Source organism: Asterias rubens, chromosome 13, assembly GCF_902459465.1.
Source record: "Asterias rubens chromosome 13, eAstRub1.3, whole genome shotgun sequence".
Classification (NCBI taxonomy): domain Eukaryota; kingdom Metazoa; phylum Echinodermata; class Asteroidea; order Forcipulatida; family Asteriidae; genus Asterias; species Asterias rubens.
The window spans coordinates 147,884-169,622 of NC_047074.1; the positions used below are offsets into that span (position 1 = coordinate 147,884).

Sequence of the window (21,739 nt, forward strand, 5' to 3'; positions counted from 1 at the left end):
AATTAAGTATGGTAGTTTCAAAGTATCCAACATACAAAGATTGTAAATCTTTTATTTTCAGTTGCAACATCTACTTGATGACATGACCAACAAAATAAACACAAGCAAAGAACAATTCAACCTTGACTAGTAATAAGATGTATCACTAATTAAAGAAAAGAAGTCTGCCCTATGAAACATATTAAACCACCACAAAGAACTGGCCAATTAGCAATGATTGTAAAAACACAATCACTAATTTATGGTCCATTGTTACAATGTATAATTTATGTGATTGGTACGTACATGCCCCTACTGTCCACATGTAATAAATTACTACTGTTGAATCATTAGAATGTTTCGCTAATTAAACAAATTTCTATAACTGCAGAAAATGTATTACACGCCGACTTCAATTGGCACTGTACATTTCCAATCATCCATGCAACCTACAAGTACAGACAGCTACATTTACATACAGAAACCATTTATAGGCCATGCACAATAGCCTCGTCCATCTTCCATCAAATTCAATCCACTGCATTTCCTACCTGGGCTCGGTCTTTTTAATAAACAGAACGAACAAGTCATTTTTAATAACACGGTGGCGGTTTCGATGCACAGAGAGCAGAAAACTAGACCCAAGATTGCAGTGTGTGTTTATTGGGAAGTTGTTTCTCCAATGACGTGATTAAATCAGGGGAAATTTACCGCTATAAAAGAAAAAAGAAAACGTTGCAGTCCAAAGAATGGTTTCAGGCTGAATGTCTATTTATAGAGACTAACTCATGAGCAAAAACGATCCGCTGCATCGTACATGTAGCTATGTACGAGTTTCTCCAGTCAATAATGGCCAAGCACTTTAAATGCCAGTTTACTGCAAGCTGATTTTTACCCATCATTCGGTTTGATTTAATTGTTTTTGTGTGAAATCCATAGTCTGTTTCCTAAAGCTCTTCAGGACTTTATCATAATGTTCTGTATACTGCCTCCCGACAGTTACAACATACCCTCTGTAAGTTTATTTTAAAGAACACCATTTGAGAACTTGTCTTGTAATGAGTATGGGTTCTACTACAAGAAACAGAGGGAGTCACTTTGACACTTGGGTACTGAGCAGAATAAGTAAGTACAGGTGAACATCTGAGTACGAGTCTTAGTAAGAGTCCAAAGTAAAACTCAAATACTCGCCCCTTAAGGTCAGATTGCAAAGCACAGTCGTGTCAAATTATGAAATACTCATGTTATCTTGCCAGGTGATCGACAACACCTCGGAAGGCGTGAACGTCACGACCCAATTCCACTCTTAGTTTACAATAATCACAATCTCAAATCCCTAGACGATATCTGCCGCCATGTTTAACTACCCATCAGCAGTATGATTACACTTGCCTAGTAATTCCCATCATTACATGTGAATGTACATTATGGAAACAAACCCCCGAGACAAAACCTGTCAGACTGCCCCCAGCCCCCCCCCCCCCCCCTCTCTCTCTCTCTCTCTCTCTCTCTCTCTCTCTCTCTGTAATAGTCAACACAAATTGCTAAATTCACATCATATCCAATATTTTGATAAGTGCATTGCAGGAAAAAGTCCATACTGGTCGCTACCAGAATCCAAATTCACAGTCAAGTGTAATACAAAATGGCTTCAATATAACTCCCACAACTGATCCTAAAAAAAAAAAAATTTATAAATACTCAATTTCATTTTATTGTGCCATCAAATTATTCAAGATCAGCAGTGCTTGTTTTTACAAAAAAAATTGTTTAAAGATAAACAGAGATTAAACAGAGCAGCACCGTGTTAGTTTGTTTCAATTATTATAATCAAGCCTTGTTTTTTTCATATGCCTACTCCTAACCACTCCCATAAAGAAAAACATGTTACTATTCTAAAAATAGGCAAAATTGAAAAATATATTAAGATGAATGCTTGACTGGCTCAGCTCATTTTCTCCAATTTACAAGAGACTGCCTACTGTTTGTCAACTGCAGCAGTAGCGGCAGCTTGTGTGTGTAACAGCACCATGCCTGACTTGACCGTCCCTTACTACACATCGATGGGCAACAACGCAGCGGTGCATGACATGACATGGAGAAACGCCAGTGTGGAATCTAACGGTATTTGGTAAATGGAATCAGCGAGCATGAAGGAGTGAATACACAGCTTCTTTTGATGAGGCAGGGGACATCTTATAATTGGACAAGATGATAGGGACTAGAGGTGAAGAAGCCAGGAGACTAGTGAAGGAGCAGAGAGTGTACGGATGAGCGATCGCACTGACAGACTCACATTTATTATTCAGCACTTGGATAAATCATTATATCAAAAAAATATGGCTTTTGGAATTCTGTGTTAATTGTCTGGCATCCATGGTACAGATATGGTGTATCTGATTTGGTTTCTTTTTATTAACCAAAATTGTTGCATTATTATCTGTAAAAAGAATTTAATACCAATAATATTTATGATGTGCATTCCCATACTAAAATGACATCAAATCGTATTTTTACAAAAGCTCTGTAAAAGATGGTCTTTAGGATTTGTAAATGTGTGTGCGTGTGTGGGGGTGTGTTTGTTTGTTATCACATCGACCAGACATTATATGTCCTTGACCAAGGCAATCCTACTAAAAAAACAAGTCAATAAACATTGTGTCCATCATTATCAAACACCATGAGCCTTGATGGTAAAAAATGTCAAAAGGATGTTAAATTTGCTGTGATTTTATCTTACGGGTTTATCACATCCTAGAGTGGGTAAATATGGGACACACAGTGAAGCCCTAGGTGCCATGTATAGCCTCAAGGGTGTGGAATCCAGGGACCACATCACAGCAACTACACCTTCTTAGCTAAGGGGGTAAGGTTATAGCCCTTGATTTAGATTGCATTGAGTGAATCAACGCACACAATTAACAATATCAATTTTAGTGTTAACAAATATTCTAAATAATTTTTCTTGCAGAAAAATATTTTGACATTTTCTTTGTTGGTTATAAAAAATCAATTAATAAATCAAAAGAATTTAAAAAATAAGGAACGCACTATCTATCATTGCAACAATGCAGGAAAAAATTTGGGGAACTACACTTTGTTGATTATTATTATTGACTAGAAAGTCAACTAGAATGTATTATGTATGTTCTCCACATGAAAGGTACTGCATCGTGCAATGCATGAATGCTTCAAAAGCATTCAACGATAAAATTGCACAAAAAGATGAGCCATCGAGATCACATGATATTTTCAAAACTGGCATAACAATTAATGAGCACCATCTGGATACATACATGTAGGAGTGTGTGTCATTTCAGTTTATTTTATCTTCACTAACTCTAACCATAAGGGATAATATAAAATTACACCTCCCTGAACACCATCATGTAAACAAATACCATCAAGAAAGAGAAAACAACGTGACAGGCTTTGCAACAGCAGGGACCACTGATATAAAGGACTGCTACGTACACAAATAATTCTACAAATCAGATACAAGAAGCGTAAAGGTCAGGCAACATGCTAGATGATGTAAGGGCCTTCTACGTTGTGTGTATCTTTTGTGTGATTGGTGCTTTAAGATCAATATCCCGTGCATGGCAGTGGGCTCATAGTTGAAACTAGATTTCCAGGTGGGTTTTTTTTAGAACAAGAGGCAACAAGTTTTCAAAGATCATTGTCATTATTTCAATTCTATTTTTTACAAATTTAAAATATACTCAAAAAATTTTGACTTTAGGGTGACTGTCAATTCACCTCTCCAATAATGATTTGTCCATTCCACTCTAGCCTCACAACACCCAATAGATTTCTTGATGCAAATGAGGTTCAAAAAGTTATAATAATGCCATTAAGAATGACCTAGTTTGATTAAAGTGTGAGTTACATTGCAAAGCCTGCATGTATTTATACAACGTTGTGTCAATAATTCAGGGCTAGCTGTTTTTGACTCTAGAGTGTCCATCATTCTTAGTTTCACCTGTCGTTGCGGCTGAGTTCATAACCTTTCTAGAGAGATAATTATCTGATATTCTATCGTGTTCAGTGACGCTGAATTTTATGCTGGGGATACTCTTATCGTGACTACAATTTCTAATCATGGGGCGGGAGGTAGTTTACCGCCATGGTTTACCCAACAAATTTTGGAGCCGTCCAAGAGAACCGAAGCAGACTTATAAATAGATTCAGGCTGCATCATGTGCAACACACAAAATGAGAACTGACACAAAACAGGGTTAAAATATATGAGAAACTGCTAACAATTTAATTCTTGAAATAAGAACAAAATATGATTTCAAGGAAAACATTCTTTAGACACTTCCAAGAATGATAGAGTTGTGTGATGTGCAAACTTGCCCTATGAAACAGCTGACCATGTTCACCGAAACCTACCCATGAAGATTAATCCAATGAACACAACATGAATAAATAAGTTTATTCTTAAGGAAGAGATGTTATTCTTAAGAAATAAGATGTGATGCAGTTTTAATGTGCTCTGATCCTACAAATATTTAAATAGCAATAAGTCATCTCTTTAACTTGGCAGTAACGGCAAGCAACAGTTGTGAGTCAAGGTAAAAGAAAGTTCATCTATTTCTGCTCAGCATTCTCTTCAATCACATAGACAACGTACTATTCAGACTTTTTATATCATTGTGGACATATCATACGCCAAATAAACCAAAATGACAAGCAACACTGCATGATTGGACTACAAAAAAGATGCATTCAGGGCTAGTAATTGATTTTTTTTTCTCTCACACCCAGTTCAGACAGAGAGTAGCGATGGATTTTACAGCAAGTCTATAATTTGTATCATGCAGTAAACCTATAGTTTGCCAAAAGTGCAAGAACATTACATTTCATGCACAATACTGTACTTGTAGGCCTACATTGAACATGTAAGGCCTACATGTATGTTATTTGCACAATACAAAATTAAATGAAAGGACTAAATAAATTATGGTTTTTTTAATATAGGGATAGGAAATATGAGACACAATTTTACTTCTGTTTCTTCATTACATCAATATGAACGTCTTGCCTGATAAATTTGATGGAATTTCAAAACATTAAATCATCTAAATTTGAGCAGTTCCTGATGAAAAAACACAGACAGTGTCAGTAATCTTTCACTGTTTGGTTTGTCTTGTTGTCATTCAATACCAGACACAGAAAAACAGGTTACCCAACCACTCCTTCAAAGCAATGCTTCCAAGAAGGTAAGGGTCAGTCCAAAGCTTGCCCCTAAACGAAAAAAAAATCCTAAGGAATTTTGGTGGTTGACATAACATCTCCTGATGAGGGTGTGTGTTGACACCATGGTCTACACCCACATTGGATTGGACATGTCTACACTAGCTCACTATTAACCAACATCATGGTTCTGTGTCTCTGCCATACCACCCACGCAACCCTTCAGCTTTTCTTAAAGATCATGTACAGCATTTCTTATTTATAGGAAATAAGACAGACAACCTTCGACAAAACTCTCTTGTGTTTAAAGCTGAACTGGTATCAATCACTACATGACAGCATGATGTATGTTCTTGTGTTTGACATTGTAGTCAATAATATTGAATAAGTATGGCTTTGGATAAGAAAACAGATAGAATTGCTAAATTTTGAACCGAACATGCATTTTAACTGGTAATAGTTCGCCTCGCTGGGTGATTTAATTACACATCCTTCATAAACAATGCAGAAAAGCCTGAAGTACCATTTCTCAGAATCGAGGCCTTTCGGACAGAAATACTTAAAAACAAGAAAAGTTTTTCTACAAGCATCCAGATTTTTTACAAAGGTGCACATTTTTCACAACTACACAGAAACACTACACCTGTCTTACTTAATCCATAAATGTCAGTGTGTTACCAAAACAAAATACTTCCTTTCTTGTGACTAATACTTAGTCATATTTTGTCCCTGAGTGATGAGGGAAAAGAACAAAACAATGGGAATATATCAATACATTACTTCTATCCCTTGCATTAATTTTCACATAATTCAGTGTGTTGCGATGAGAAAGGTTACAGGGATTAAAAGGTATCAACATTCTATTTCAGTGTCATCTAAGTGTTTGTATTTATTTGAAATTCTTGGGGTTGAATCTTGGCAAAGTTCCCTTTAAAGATTTGTTAGTGAGAGTGGTGAATGAGTAAGAGAGAACACTGTATGATTCAGCATTATCAACACTGATGTGTTATGAATGCAGTATCCGCTAACCCTAAACCCATCTGTCATACCATTACACACTGGGACCAACTGCAAGGAATTACAAATGTCAACATTTGGTCTTTCAAGTATTACTACAATGTCTGTCATTTTTCTGAGATATCCTACTCAGTGTAAGATGATATGAGACAACATTGGTATTTGATTTTTACATTTGAATGGCAAATCATTCTGTTGTCCTGTCATGTCTCAGAGTGTGGCGTCCGGTGCAAGATCAACTGTGACAAGTTTTAAAAGGCAATGTTTTAAAGATTCTTCTAAGATAGTACGAATTTCAAGTTCATGCTTAATGTTGAAAATGTGAGTGTGTTGACTGTTGAAATAATTACAGTACCAAATGTTGGCAAAAACAAGAGCAAGTAATAATTGATGAGAGAGTAAATTAACAATTATCTGGGACCCACCACATTCTGATTATCTGTGCCCCAAAATATTTAACAGTTGAGCGCCAGCAATGAATCAAAAAGAGGGCGTGTCCAGCATGATGGACGAGGTCACCTGTACTATAAAAAGCAAGCCTTTTCTCTATCACTGTACCATGCTTGTTATGAATGCTTTCTTAGCATCATGACAAAACAGAAACACAACAGTTTCCCACAATAGCTATGTAAATGCAGAATATTCCAAGGATACCGAGTATCTATTGTTGATGTTTTGCCATTACGTGCACAAATGCATGTTCTTCCAAAGGGGGAGGGTGGTCCTGTGAATTTCAGGCATAATATGCACACAACCAATATTCACAAAAACACATAAACTAAATAACCTTAAGAATGCCCCAGATTGCACTCAAGCCAAAGCCAAAGATAAACACCAATGGTAAAGACAATCTGGGGACCTCGTTTCGATTGAGGGCACAAGTTCCAGAATGCCCCAGTTTTGTTAAGTCCTTGAGTGAATTTTAATATACTGTGTAAACTACTTATGTTGCCCCATGAACAAACTAGAATTCATAAGTACCCAAACAGACTGTATAACTTTCCTTGCCAGTCCCAACAATGTTCCTCTGTCCCACGATCAGAAGTTACATTAATTTCTTAGTTTCAAAGCCAAGTTGAGAAAGTGGAGTAACAGTAAGTGCCTCCATTATGAACCTGCACTGTTTATCACGGTTCACACACAATTCTGTCAATATGCCAGTAAGAATCAGATTACAAGTATGCAGTACAGTATTGCACCATAATGCACGACTGTTAAGATTATTTCAAAAGCTCTCAGACCACCCCCCCCCCCCCTCCCCTAGGGAGAAAAGCTTCATTTATAGCGCCTAGATTCTTAGTCACTGTACTTTGATAAGGAATCCAGGACAATCAAAGATTAACACAAATCCACATGTTGCAAGGCAACGTACTAGTGGTAATGTCAACACTGCACAGACTAGGCATGCTAGGAGTACAATGTGGGACTGCTGTAGGCATACCTACATGTACTGTACATGAACATGATAAACGCAAAGTACATATGTACGTGTATGTGATGAATGTACATGTTATGCCTGGCCAATAGTCTACCAGATTCTCACTTCACACATGTGTACATTCGTCTTCAACATTGTGCCTCCAAGATTGTAGCTCAAACGTGTACATTGATTTTTATTTAATCAAACTAACATTTATTTATTGTCCATGATTTTAAAATGCAGAGCATGCTCACAAGATTAGCAATTATCTAAATTTTAAATTACACATTATTAAACCCAAAATTCATCAAACAAAAAATAAGAACTACCACGTTAAAGAGTGTTTTTGTCCGCACTAACCATCTTTGCCTTCTGGCCCTTTAACTCACAATATTCTAATATAATAGGGACGGACTGGTGTTTTTTCCAGCATCCATTAAAATATTCTGATTCAAAACGGAATTATAAATACATAGTAAACTTCTCGTCTTAAGGTGAATGTACTTTCCTGAAGACGAGCAGAGAATACCGTTTGAAATGTCGGGACCACACCAGCTCTTTTCAGAGCCAACACTTCTCCCAAAAGAGATTTACACATGATTATACTCCCAAGTGTAGTTATTTTCCACACCATGCAAAGCTTCAAACATCACTTACTCTGATTTAAATGGTTGAAAAACAAAGGTTCAAACTTTAAGTAAACTGCCACCAAGGTCTAACTTTAATGGCGCTTCTATAAGCAAACACAATCTAGCACTCTTCAGCGGTTAAGTAAAGCACCTGGGAGCATTGGATTTGGCGCTATTTCTAAGTGGCATGGTACGTTCTAGAGTTCAAAGAAAAACCATACCTGGCTTAATTATCTACCAACCCTTCACAAATCTTTTAAGCTAATAATGATAACCTAAAGTGCAGTACACCCTGTATTATCTACAAGTATACTATACCACCAAGTCTTTAAAACGAGTCAAATATTTGATTTGTTTTTGGCTAATGATTCCATGCATACGTAATACTTGTATTCACACCTCATGTATTGTTTAACATAATTCTGATTGTGCCCTTAATTAAAAATCTTCCCAAATGACCATATATAGATAATTAAAGGCACCACACTATGTCAAATGAAGGGACTCTTCATGCATTACAGATCACTCTGCAATGTCAAGATAAAATTACAACAGCTGGTATTTTGCAGCTGCAAAAACCATGTGGTGATTAATGCTGTATTGTTCATGTAGAAGCATATGAACTCTTTACCCAAGTTAATAATTGACATCCCCAGTCCACCAGACATGGAAGGTATGAAACTTCACCAGACAGATGACCTACATGTGTTTTATTGCTAAATACTTTATTCTCTTTCAGTAGTTAAAGAGTATGTATTTTTATATATTTATATTTGGTATAGTATAGGGCCACTGATTTTCCGCGATCGCGGAAAACGGACGGAATTCGCGGAATCTGCCCTTTGAAACGGAAAACGGGATTTCAGAAAATTTGATTTTTTTTCCTTTTTTTTTTTTTCTTGTCTTGACGCCAAAACTATTGAAATTGCACTCTTTATTAAGATTCTTTTTGTTAAACTAAAAAAGCATCAGAAATCAGACCATTAAAAAGTACGAGATCGTATTCCGTGGATCATTCTGTTCTACTTCACACCATCATCCATGTTTACACACACCATGTACACACGTTGTTAACATGGTTCAGCCATGGAGGTAGAATTAGCGAAGGGCATTATTCGCGGCACGTTTTTAACATTTTTTGTTCACCCAAATTGCATTTTCTCCCTCTCTTTTACCAACAATAATACACAAACTAGCTTACCTATGATCTATAAGAACACATACAATGTTTTTTCATCTCGGAAAGGTCTAAAATAAAACCGTAAACTGTCAACATTCTGTCGCCAAAGCGAAAACAAAATGGCTGACATTTTGTTTGTGGATGGAGAACGGTCACGTCCATAGACTTGTTCCCAAGTCTTTGATCATGCTGAAACAGCGCCCTCTTGTGGATACACTCCTGTTATTAGCCTACGATGTGGCTGATGCAGAGAATCAACTGCAGTTTTAGACTTGGAATCAAGTCTATCACATCATGTGCATTGATACTGCAGTTACAGTGCAACCTTTTTACCCTGACTACATGTTTTTGTTTCATCGTATACAAAATAATCCACAATTTAAAAAAAAAAAATTAAAGTATTTTTTTGAAATTGTTCAGTTCAAATGAACATTTTACGAAGTCAGCAGTGTAACTTATCTCAAATTGATTTTTATAAGTGTGTCTGTCCCTGGGTATTAAATAACCTTTTATCTAATTAAAAAAACATGAAACGGAATTTTTTGTGCCTGAAACGGAATTCATGTTTTTGCCAAACGGAATTTGCACTTTTCTGAAACGGAAAATCAGTGGCCCTAATGGTACTTGATGTGAAATTTTTATGTCATTTTTGTCATTGTGCCCTTTTGTGCCTTTGTTATTTTTATTGTCTGGATCGCCTTTAGATAGTGATTATTTTCGCTTTTTGGTTATCCGCAGGCTTGTTTTCTGTGTAGTCTTACTTTTATTGCCTATTCTTTGTATGTACTGTTTGCCTGGAAATAAATAAATAAATAAAACAAAATAAATAAGGGTTACATGATGTATGTATCTTCTTTAAAGTGTAAAATGTATACAACACAATGTTCATAATTTGTATAATGACAAATAGGCTACCTAAAACACTAATTTGGGAAGTGAATTTAATGTACAGTACATAAAGGCATTAACAGACAGTACCAATGTACACATTCCAATCCTTAGATTTTCAAGACATGCTCCATGTACATACTGTAATGTACATGTTGTAATGTACATTTAATGTATTTGCTTTGAAAACAAAGAAAATAAATAATTCCTATCTCCTGCCAAGTCTGGAATTTCACCTCTTTAAAGGGCCAGACCTGTCCTTTGATAACAAACCCTTCTTATAATAGTCCAAACATGAGACTGGTTTACAAGGACATCAACACCTTTAAACTCTACTACATGTACTTCTGAATTATGGAACTCACAAACATACAATGAAGGTCTACATAACATGTGCAATCTCTAACCCTTTGTTTAAGATATTAAACCCATAGTGCATGTACTACATTACTTGAAACTTAATAGCAACATCCTTCATAAAATGATTTATTGCCCACAGACAGCAGACGGGACAGCTGCTTTAAAGAGGCTAGTTAGTGCAAAGGAATTATTGTTCAACTATATACGAGTAAAAATTAAAACAAGTATCTAGGCACTTCCAGTATAACACTCAAAATCCTGCAGTTTGGGTAAGTCAGTGTTGAAACTAAGAGAAGGAATTATAGAATTGAACAACCAAGGGAGAAAGATTGAAGTTTAATTAAAGGTCAAGTGTCACAACTGAGAACAGTGTAACACTGAGCTGATTAGCAGAAAATATATCGTTAATTAATAGATTTGCTGTTAAGGCAACTCTTAAGTGTGGAACCAGTCATTGTAGTTCATTTTCTCCACCAAAACTCATAAAGAAGTCAGAGTTTGCAGAGGATTCAATAAAAAAAAATATTTTTAAAATATTCTCAACTCAACTACACAACAATAACAAAAAGTAAGCTATTCCAATATTTCACACTTGTTTACTTTTGTCAAATATTTTAATCATGCATGCAACAGGAAAAGTGAAGCCAGCCAAAACATTGTACTGAGTCAGAATTTCCAAAAGCTTTTTAATGAAAGCACAGCAATGTTTTTTATAAGCGTAAACTGTCAATATGTGAGAGAAACTTTGCAAAAGCTGTCATTTAGTATTAACACAGAAACACCCATAAAATGCCAAAATAATTTTTTTATGTTAATCTTACCAAGTAATGCCTGGAAGAGACGACTTTTAAAGATGCGAATGACACGTTCGATGGCATTGCGAAGCGGTCGATCTCCAGGCTTCGTCAACTTGGAATGATAATCTTCCAATAACTCCAACGCCCGATGGGCCTCTGTGAAAAAAAAAGTAGATGTAACAAATTGACAATTAGAGTGAATAGTATGACTTAACAAAATATAACTAGCACAGGTACATTCACATGCATGATTGTAACGTATACATAATTAAGTTGAGATGATTTATTTTTATGACTTTTTTTTTAAAAAACAGTAACCTAACAATCAATAACAAAAAATCAACTGATAAAGGAAGCGTTATCACCTCACACAAAATCTTATGTGTACATTAAAACAGTACACACTTGGTCATGATGTATGACTATTTATTATTAAAAACACTTTACACCATTTGTGCAAAACCAAGTGAAGCTCTGGTGGTAAAATTGTAATTAAAAAAGAACCTGTAAAACAATGAACACACACACAAGATAATTTTAATTATTATAGCACCTAGTAAGGTCAATATCTAAAATTAAATGTAATAATTTTCTTGTTCAACACGCCACAAGTGTGAAATGTTTGACAGTTCCAGGTTTGACAATAGACCTTATGCATTGACGTCATCCAGCCGCCATCTTAGAGGAAAAACGGTGACGAAACAATCGAGACGCACGGATTTGTACACGCGGAGTCCAGGATTGGCCAATGAACAACCTCCTTTTGACCTCTAGGTGAGAGCGCCCTACTGAAATGACGTCATGTGCATAAGGTCTATAGGATGCTACATTTCCGAAATGCTATGATTGTGTTCATATTGAAACCTCCCAAAGTGGTATGATGTTGAAAAGTACATTACGCACATTCTGAAGGTCCTCAAAAATGGTATCTTGATATGAAGTTTAATAAAAAAAGCTTTAATTACTGAACAAATTGCAATGCTTAAAAATGTCATGGAATCTGTTTACAGGGCTTTAATTACTGAACAAATTGCAATGCTTAAAAATGTCATGGAATCTGTTTACAGGGCTTTAATTACTGAACAAAATGCAATGCTTAAAACTGTCATGCACTCTTTTTACAGGGAAGACTTTTGTTCACTTTTAGTTTTGGTTTAAAACAAAACACTCCATTGCAGTAATGTGGACAATGTACACATCTCTGCATTGTGTTACTAACCAGAGTATCGGTTTGGTGTTAATATTCTTATATGGACCGTTTCAAGAGGAAATATACAGAAATAAACACAAAACAGTCATACATGGGGCATCAATTGTCGAACACCAAATTCCTTGATTGTGATTGTGATGAACTACAGTGACTAATTTTACTGACTTTCTTTATCAAAACAGCAAATGCATCATTCAGTGTTGTCAATGTTGGGAAGAGGAATGACCCCAAGATATTTAACACAAGTATTGACTTGTACTATAGTTACAGTACACTGTGAACTGCACCACTGTACAAAAGCACCCCTGATCATGCTTTGCATTATGTATACTTGACATAGGAATGTAAACAAAAAAATGCCATCAGGAAAAGGACACATTGTTGATGCAATGAAACAAATCACCATCTGTGTCTGAACAATGTCCCTAGTCTTTCTTGAGAAAGACCCTGCTAAAGTCAAAATGTCAGGCCACTATATACTATTATTATTTTGCCTTCATACCTGGATAGGTCATTTTGGTTGGTAAGCCATTTACAAGCTATTCTGTTTTCTCATCCACCACAACTAACAATGATGTTGGAAACCTTAAGAGGATCGACCAGTGAACAAGTCAACAGTTAATTGGCAAGCTACATGTAACTAGTCCTGATGGCTAGTCACTGAAAGGTTCAAAAGGAAAACCTGTAGGGTAAACAGTAATGAGGCAAAAATAATAATTTACTGAACAAGGAAATGGAATACCCATCTCACCATACCACACCAATGCACATTTTGTGTTCAGCTTACAAACAATAGTCAATTCTATGTTTACAAAAGAGTCAGTGCTGAAATATGCAATTTGACCTTTGATCTTTGGTTTCAACATGTAATAAAAGTGCTATAGCTAAATTGTTTTATAGTCTTTTCAACCTACAATCATACTTGATTGTGTGCAGTGTCCATATGTAGGACACGTTGGTACTGTGATTAAAAACAAATGCATGAATCATCGTTTCAAAATGTGTAATTTAACTCATTGTTCTTACTTCTAAAATCATCCAACTATTGCAGTCAATTTATTGTGCAACTAAAACTCAACAAACGTTGCAAAAATTTCATTCCAATAATTTGTTCTATTGTGGACTATTTCATTCCCCACCTCCATGACTATATTATTATATAGAATTCCCTTCTGCCTTTCCACCATCTTAAGACAATATGACCAAATTGCACCCTGAAGTACAAACAATCATAGATCTCGCTGCATAGCATTATGGAATCCCAGGCAGAGATGATGTACCATTGACATGATTGAAGGTCACATCTGCAGATGAAAATAGCTGTCAATAGGTTAAAAGAACTGCTTTAAGTCATTACCAACAACAACAATAATCCTTCCACTGGAAAAGACAACAGAGCACAAATCTAACTGCTTTAATGGTCACAGCAAAACATGCATATTTGCATAGCATTAACAAGAATTGCATGGCAACCAGCACCATGAAATCACAGCAGGCCCGGATCAGGCTTTAGAGTATGTCAAGTTTTTGGTAAAATGAAAAATATATAAGCACTAGGAGCATTCATTATGGCTTGATTAACAACAGGAGGTGTGATTTAAGCTGTTACATTGGTCAATACCTTGTTGGTTCGTGAGTACAGAAGCCTACTGAGTCAATAAATTTAGGTTACATTGTGATCAATCTACTATTTTAAAATCACAGAGAACTCAACTTGTCCTTGAAACAGGTCATGAGTTAAAATACAAAGTCACACCTTGTTTAGACTGGTTCCCTCTAGCTGACTTTGTGTGTTTAAATAATTATTGTTTTTCTGGCTAGGGATTTAGTTTACTGATGCATAAAGGTGGCTGCTGAATCCTGGCTTAATTAAATGCCTCAGAGAAATAAACACTGATAAGTCAAAGACTATACATTTTCCTATTATTACTTACATTTCAATAGGCTTACACATTGTGTTTCATATTACATGTAGGGCCTACTGTGTTTAAATTTACTTTGTGAATGGAAAATCAATGTTATGCTTGTCCTTAAAATTGAGTGTAACATCATCAGCTCTGTGCTCTTTTCCCAGGGGTTTAGATGAATTTTACACCAGGGTATCTTTAAAATGCACTGTTGATATTAAAAGCATCATCAAAAATTCATAAAGAATCTCAGTCTGGCGCTAGTAAACTGCAGTATACATGTAGTTCATAATTAACTTGTATTTTTTAATCTAAGAGTAGATTCAAATGGGAAGGCTTAGGGGGGGGGGGGGTACTAGACAAACATGTATGGTCCGGTATAAAATCAGATTGTGAGGGAAGGTTGGAGAACAGACAAATTACTTCTAACTGATTGGTTTTTTATAGTTTGAATCCTGACTTCTCTGACTGTACAAATGACTGATAGTTTGAGTACAGCACAGGGTCCTCTAGCACTGGTGTACAATACACATTGACAACTTCAGCACAGTGAAATCCTCAGGAAATATGTCCTATTTAACAAAGGGTTGAGTTATCCATGGACATGTAACAGACATCATGGCATAATTGACATAAATGCATCGTGATTCAAACCTTAGGGTTGTCTACTTGAGATGTATTTTCACATCACAATGTTTTATTGTTTTCTGTGAGAGCCCTTGATACTTCAGAAGTACACCTGAAACTAGAAACAGTTTGTTGTGTACATTTGTTGTGTACACCTTATTTCATGTATTTCTGTGAGCTTTTTTACCGACATGTTCCCACGGCCTGCTTACTTTTGCACTTCATAGTACGATATTACTCACACGTGAGGCTTGTACTCGTATAGGAAGAAGAAGTACATACAATAAGTCAGCAATTTACTTATGTTTTATACAATCAACATAAAGCCCTAATACTTTAGTTGAGAACACAGAAAACACTAGGCTCATAGAGGAAACAAGTTATACCCAGGCCAGGAAGGCTACATTGTGAGTTCTGACTAACACTAATAGATGGGTCTGTGTAGCCTAGGTAGCTTTAATGGTGGAGGAAGCCTCTAATGTTTTGAAAGGACTTCCTGTGTGACTTTAAGTAGGGAACTTCCTGTTATTAAGTTATTTTTATAACATTTTTTTTTTAAATGAAGAACACATTATTTTCCATGGTCAAAGTTTTCATGAGTTATCCAGATCAGGTCAGGCACATAACACATTTGTAGAACATGTAGTCCTAAAAAACAATCACTTTGAAAACCGTCAGCCTCCCAAACTGAAGAGTGAAGACTAACCCAAATAACAGGAGTTTGTTTATCACCAGGCTCGGCACATTTCTGTAATAAATATTATTACAACTTTTTGGTTGAGTGACCAATTTGCTCATGGATAATGGAACATACATGTAGGTATAATTTTCTAGTGTAAAAATTTTCGTTATCTTCGAGTTTGAGTTACATTGTTTAGAAATTCAGAAAGCGAAGCATCCGTTCCAACAGCTGTTTTTATGTTTGATAAAACGATTTTGGGGGTTGAATAAAACTTGACTTTGTAGTAAAATCAATAATGTGCATACTGTAGTTTGAGTGCAATGACAATAATATTACTAATTACATCCTTGTGTACATGCACAAATCAACGCATGGCTTTGTTCCTATTGTTGTTAGGATGTCAGTAATTGCATATGTTTTAAGTACAGTTGTGTAGTGCCTGGAATTTCACATGACCTACAGACACCAATGCATTGGACCATGTTGTAGAACTTGTCCTGTTAGTGGCTGACAAAATGTATAATTATTTAACCCTTGTGCTGTGGTCAAATCCAAGGTTTCTATATTTTTTTAGTTGTGACAAGATTTTTAACTGTGATTTTTTGTGTGTGATTATGTTGCATTAGCAAGTCAGGCAAAGTTTCTGTATGGTGCCGCCACCACTTTTTCATTTGATATGAAATAATATAGTAATAATTTACCTCAACCTTCAATGAGATATCCCATTTTGTAAAAATAAGTGAAAAAGTGGTGCCGCCATACGGAAAGTTATAAACTTAATATCCCCAAGTCACCCCTTTTAGCTATAGGCTTTTTTATTTAAATGTTTACACATACATGTAGCTACATGCATTCACCTACATGTAGCTAGCTAAGCCATGGAGGGTCTACCCACCACACTCCATACTCTCAGGTGATGACGCTACCTCAAATAATAACAACTTAAATCATAAGAAGAAGCATGACTAGATGAAATATGGAACGAAACATGTAAAATTGATACAAAATCAATTTAACTATGATAAATAAATTATAAACAAAAATACAACATTAACAACAGCAAAATTCACCAAATCATTTAGTTGGGCTACAGCAGTTGTTAATGTTAGACCTACCTGGTTTCACTTTCAAGGTCAAGCATATTCATATTAAATCATTATCAAGTATCATTATCAAGTATCATTAGTAGGCCCTACTAGCCTACTACAGTCATCATACTTGGAAAGATATTCATATCTAGTTGCAATAACGTAACCCTCCTCCTGGCGGCCGTCGTTACGTTATCGCAATTCATTCAATTCAATCATTCATATCCTGCCACCACTTTTTCATTCATTTTTATCAAACTCAAAGACAACAGTATCTGACTCTTCTTGCTTGATTGATGTCGAGGGAGGAAGAGTAAATTCAGAACCACAATTTTATCTCATCCCAAATATAATGGCATTATATTAAATAATAACGAATGAAAAATGGTGGCAGGAGATATTTTCCCCTTTTTTTTTGGGGGGGGGGCTTTATTTTATACATACATAACAATGTTTAACCATATTATACAAACCTTGTTTTCGCACGGGCATAATTCCAAGCAAATTTGATCGTAAATCCTACGATTATCCGAGGAAAAAGAGTTAAGCTCCGTCTCACGAGTCACCAGTTGCGACGCATGTAGCAAACACTCACACACGTACACAGCAGACGGCCCGGCCCACACGCGCACGGTATGGGATTGTAGGCGCGTAAATAATCCACAAACTTTGCTGATACACACACGACACGTTACAACACTCCTCCAGTGAACGTCCGTGAAGTCCAAACAACACTCCTTCAAATAAAGCAATATAAGTAGAAGACAACCAACCAACTTGTAGATATAGCACCCTATGAAACAGAGTAGGTCTCCTATGCCTTGAATGTTTCCAACAACGGTGTAAATGTGTACGGTTCTTTAAAGTTTATGTGGCGTTGAATGTGCTGGTTATTTACTCGAATGGCAAAATGGCGACCTCGAGTGACCGCGCGTCGACTCTCGATCACGTGACAATGGTGACCTACTAACCTTTGACCTACACATGTGCACAGAAATTACAATCCATCCATAGCGTCAGTGCAGTGCAGCAATCAGGTTAGTTGTTGGCTACAAACTCTCATGACAAATGAAATTAGCTTGTTTTATCCATTGAATGTGTCAACGACTAGACCCAGTAACATGCATCCATCTGCAGTGCAAGTCTACCGAGCCAGAAATTCTTTGTGTGCTCGTTTTTGGGTACATGCAAAAAATGAACTACAGTTAGTAGTAGTACTGCTGTTCGTGCACTGCTGAGGAGTGTCAGTGAGTGATTACCGAATACGATTTTCACTAGATCACAGATCAGCATATAATAATAGCAATGCATTGCATTTACAACTGCACACATGACGTAGGCCAACATCGCATGAGTGAATGGTCAAGTCAAGTGGAGAAAAGGCCAAGTCAGTTCATAGAACGAGAAACAGTTTATTTAAAGGCTTGTTTAATCAGTTTCTCAAATAAAATGTTATGTGTTTGTTTTTGTGTCTAACTATCCTGATTTTTGCATTTTTTTGTCGAAATCCAAAAGGTTCAACTGCATCACATTTCACATTGGGTCTACTTGTGTACATTTTCATTCAGAAATTGTTTTGTTTATTCCTGAATTTTGATATAAAAACAAATGGCACATGACCTTTTGACTGGCGTAACAATTCCTCTTTGAAATCTGCCGAAGTTGTTGTCATGCCTCTTCTTCTTCCTTCTTAATGGCTTGAACCTCATCATAGTTCTAGGAGTAGGGGTAATATGATGATGATTGATTCAACCTATCTATTCAGTTGCTTTATAATTATTCTCTTTGTTTTAGATTTTGCGTGTGAAAACACAGACTTAAGTCATCATGGCAAACAGGATGCCCTCGATCATCCAAGATGCTGCAACCATGACAACAAAGTCAACCTCCAACTCCGAACAAGAGTTCCAGCTCATCTCACCAGATGAAGCTATGAAGATGCAAATGGAGCAAATACAAGAACTTCCTTCTGGCAAGAGGTAACATTATCTTGTCAACTCAATAAAACAAGGTTTTTAAACTTGGTAAAAAACCTTGTTTTAAATAAGTAGTGACACCATGCCAAAATTACTTTTGTGAGTAGTGGTGGCTCTGTTGAGAATAGCCAGTTTTGTTGTTTGCTCGATGTTAAGATCAGTGTAGTTGACAGTCTCCTTGTTTTAACCAACAAAGGTTATAATAGCTTACTAAACAAAATATGTTTAGATGTAAGAAAACCCATTTATATTTTGCTGTATGACCTGTTAAAAACAATTTGTTTAATACATTTATCATGTTATGTTGTCTAGGTGGCCGTTTGACATGGGACCCCTTATGCTGTCGGTCAATGCAGGCCTTGTAGGCGTCATCAGTAACTCCTTCTTCAGACGGATGTTGATGGTCCGTAAAGGTCTCTTCCTCACCAGTCTTCCTATGGCCATAATGCCTGCTCTGATTATGACCCCAGCATGGTCAGAGTTGATCTCAAAACCCATTCTACTTGGAAATATGAAATGTGAGATTTGTGCCGACATCAGAGGAGGATTGATAAACTTTGCTCTCGGTGAGAATAACAAAAGTTGATTTTCATATTCTAAAGGGGCAGATCTGCTTCGGTTTTAATAAGCGACTTGTCCTAAATATGTTGTTTGAGATTATTTGGTCCTTGTTTATCCAAATTACCAGTCAGAACAGATCAAATAAATACAATTCAAAATACCGCTAACCCTAACCAATTACAAATTTCAGAGATGGGATCTTGTTAGGCAAAGTAGAAGAAGTTTATGTGATAGAAATATGCTTAAAGTTGCAAAAGAAACATTTCATAAGTTGTCTAGTTGTGCACCTTGTAAGGGTTTAAAAATATTTCCATGCTGGGGCTGTCCCTTTAGGGTTTGATTCAATGTTTATCTCCTTTGACAATTTTGATTATTTTTGTTTCACAGGAGCTGTGTATCCATTTTTCCTGGCAGGTCCTCTCAGTGCTGCTCTTGCTAAACGCTATGATACGGTCAAAATTCCTAAACTAAGCCTCAAGAAGTCGGACCAAAGGACATTGTTTAATTTCTGGTCAGGCAAGGTGCGGTACTTCAAAACACAATTTATTGCAATAACAATCTTCCAGACCTGTTTTGGGATGTACGTTGCAGGCTCGCAGATTGCACTAATGAGGAATGGACTGAAAAAGAAATTAGAGAAGCTGTGAAACCTCAATTGACTGATAAATGTGGAATAAAATCCAGGAAACTCATTTAAAAGAACTGGAGCTGTGAAAACTTTCACATGAACACACTGTTAAATGTAGATTTCATTCTTCAAAAACAGAAAACTGGATCAAGAGAACAGGAGCTGTGAAAACTTTCACATCAACACGCTATTAAATGTGGATTTAATTCTTCAAAAACAGAAAACTGGATCAAGAGAACAGGAGCTGTGAAAACTTTCACATCAACACGCTGTTAAATTTGGATTTCATTCTTCTGAACTGAAAACTGGATCAAGAGAACTGAGGCTGTGAAAACTTTCACAACTTTTCTGGTTATTTTGAATGAGTAAACATGTACAAAACTGTACATTATTTTAAATGTTTGATTTTAATCACTACTTTGATAAAAGGGATACTTGTAATAAGTCTTAGCATGATGAAAAAAATAAACAAATTATGTCAAAATAATGAAAAATTTAAGGAAGAGGATGGCCTTTTTATAGTGAATACAACCTATGCAGTAGGAGGAATTGCACCATCTTGATCAAGGGTCATGGTGGATATTCATTCTACAGGGGTTTACTGGGTTATCATGTACACTAGCCTGGTTTACATTGTCTAGTAAGAATTGTTGTTGGTTAGTAAATAACACTTCTCAGTTTGCAATGTGGGCTACAAAAACAAATGTACAACATACTTGGTTAAAATGCTCAGATTTCATCTTTTCGGATGTGAATAATAAACTTATAAAATTTGTTATTTTAGTTGTTGAGTGTGGATATGTTACTTCCTTTAACATTTAAACTGGGTGAGATAGCTACCATTAGTACATCAGAAAGATACATTTATGACAATACATGTTTACAATCAGGGCTGCTAAACCTTCCATGGGGCTTCTTTAACAAATAAAATACAGCACAAGGCCTGGGTTTGTGGTATCGCAAGGAAAACATCTCCTAAAAGTTGTAACCAACTGAGTTTTTCATCAATGTTTTCCTGGTATTTTTTTCGAAATGCTACTAGTTAAGTTACCATTTTGTTCACTTTAGTAGACTTATTTACTGTGGCACTTTTTGTTGTATTCGACATGGAGGTCGTTCGACAAGAGTATTGGTGCCTTCAACAAAGACCACTCGATATTGGTGAAGAGGCTAATGCAAAAGTGTAACCAAACTACATAGCGCCCTCTTGTGTCAAATATGGAACCTTTTGAAACAACCGCCGAAACTATTAAAAACTGCCACATTATTTTTTCACAGGATACAGGAGTGCAGAGATCCGTGTGCCAAGGACACTAAGGTTATTTAAAGAGGTTGACATTCTGAACTTGAGCTGTGGTTAAACAAGTCAGGGTTGACCAATGCCTGTTAAAGATGCTATGTCAGATTTTTGGCCGATTTGACCCCAAAATTTTGATTTAAAATTCAAAAGGTATTTTGATGGGGGTCAAGAAAGTTACAAGCTTTCATTTGAGCCATTGCTCGAAAAAGTCCGCCAATTATTAGTAGAAGTGAAATAAAGTGCTCAAAATTCGTTTTTGTCGGGATCCCGACAATATATCACGTGACCAAT

At 36.1% G+C, this 21,739-nt stretch overlaps 2 protein-coding genes across 5 annotated transcripts in view; one reads left to right on the forward strand and one right to left on the reverse strand.

Annotated features, from left to right (window-relative positions):
- The window catches only part of LOC117298381 (disks large homolog 2-like), an 88,691-nt gene extending 70,818 nt beyond the window's left edge, over positions 1-17,873 (reverse strand). Inside the window, exons 1-2 of one of the 2 annotated variants that reach the window (XM_033781613.1) lie at positions 17,457-17,873; positions 11,494-11,625 (exon numbers count right to left, since the gene is read on the reverse strand). In XM_033781613.1, coding sequence (XP_033637504.1) covers positions 11,494-11,625; positions 17,457-17,475 — 151 coding nt within the window. In that variant the 5' untranslated portion in view covers positions 17,476-17,873. The remainder of the gene's footprint in view (positions 1-11,493; positions 11,626-17,456) is intronic. The other variant, XM_033781614.1, reaches the window with a different exon arrangement.
- A 73-nt stretch (positions 17,874-17,946) lies between these two features.
- On the forward strand, positions 17,947-21,560 carry LOC117298382 (transmembrane protein 126A-like). 3 transcript variants are annotated; one of them, XM_033781623.1, is made up of 4 exons: positions 17,947-18,020; positions 18,778-18,962; positions 19,272-19,525; positions 19,908-21,560. In XM_033781623.1, the coding sequence occupies exons 2-4, from the start codon at positions 18,811-18,813 to the stop codon at positions 20,165-20,167; spliced, it is 666 nt and encodes a 221-aa protein (XP_033637514.1). In that variant the 5' UTR covers positions 17,947-18,020; positions 18,778-18,810; the 3' UTR covers positions 20,168-21,560. The 3 variants fall into 3 exon arrangements, with proteins under 3 accessions (XP_033637514.1, XP_033637515.1, XP_033637516.1); XM_033781624.1 differs by lacking the exon at positions 17,947-18,020 and adding an exon at positions 18,038-18,230; XM_033781625.1 differs by lacking the exon at positions 17,947-18,020 and adding an exon at positions 18,313-18,370.
- The last annotated feature ends 179 nt before the right edge of the window (positions 21,561-21,739 follow it).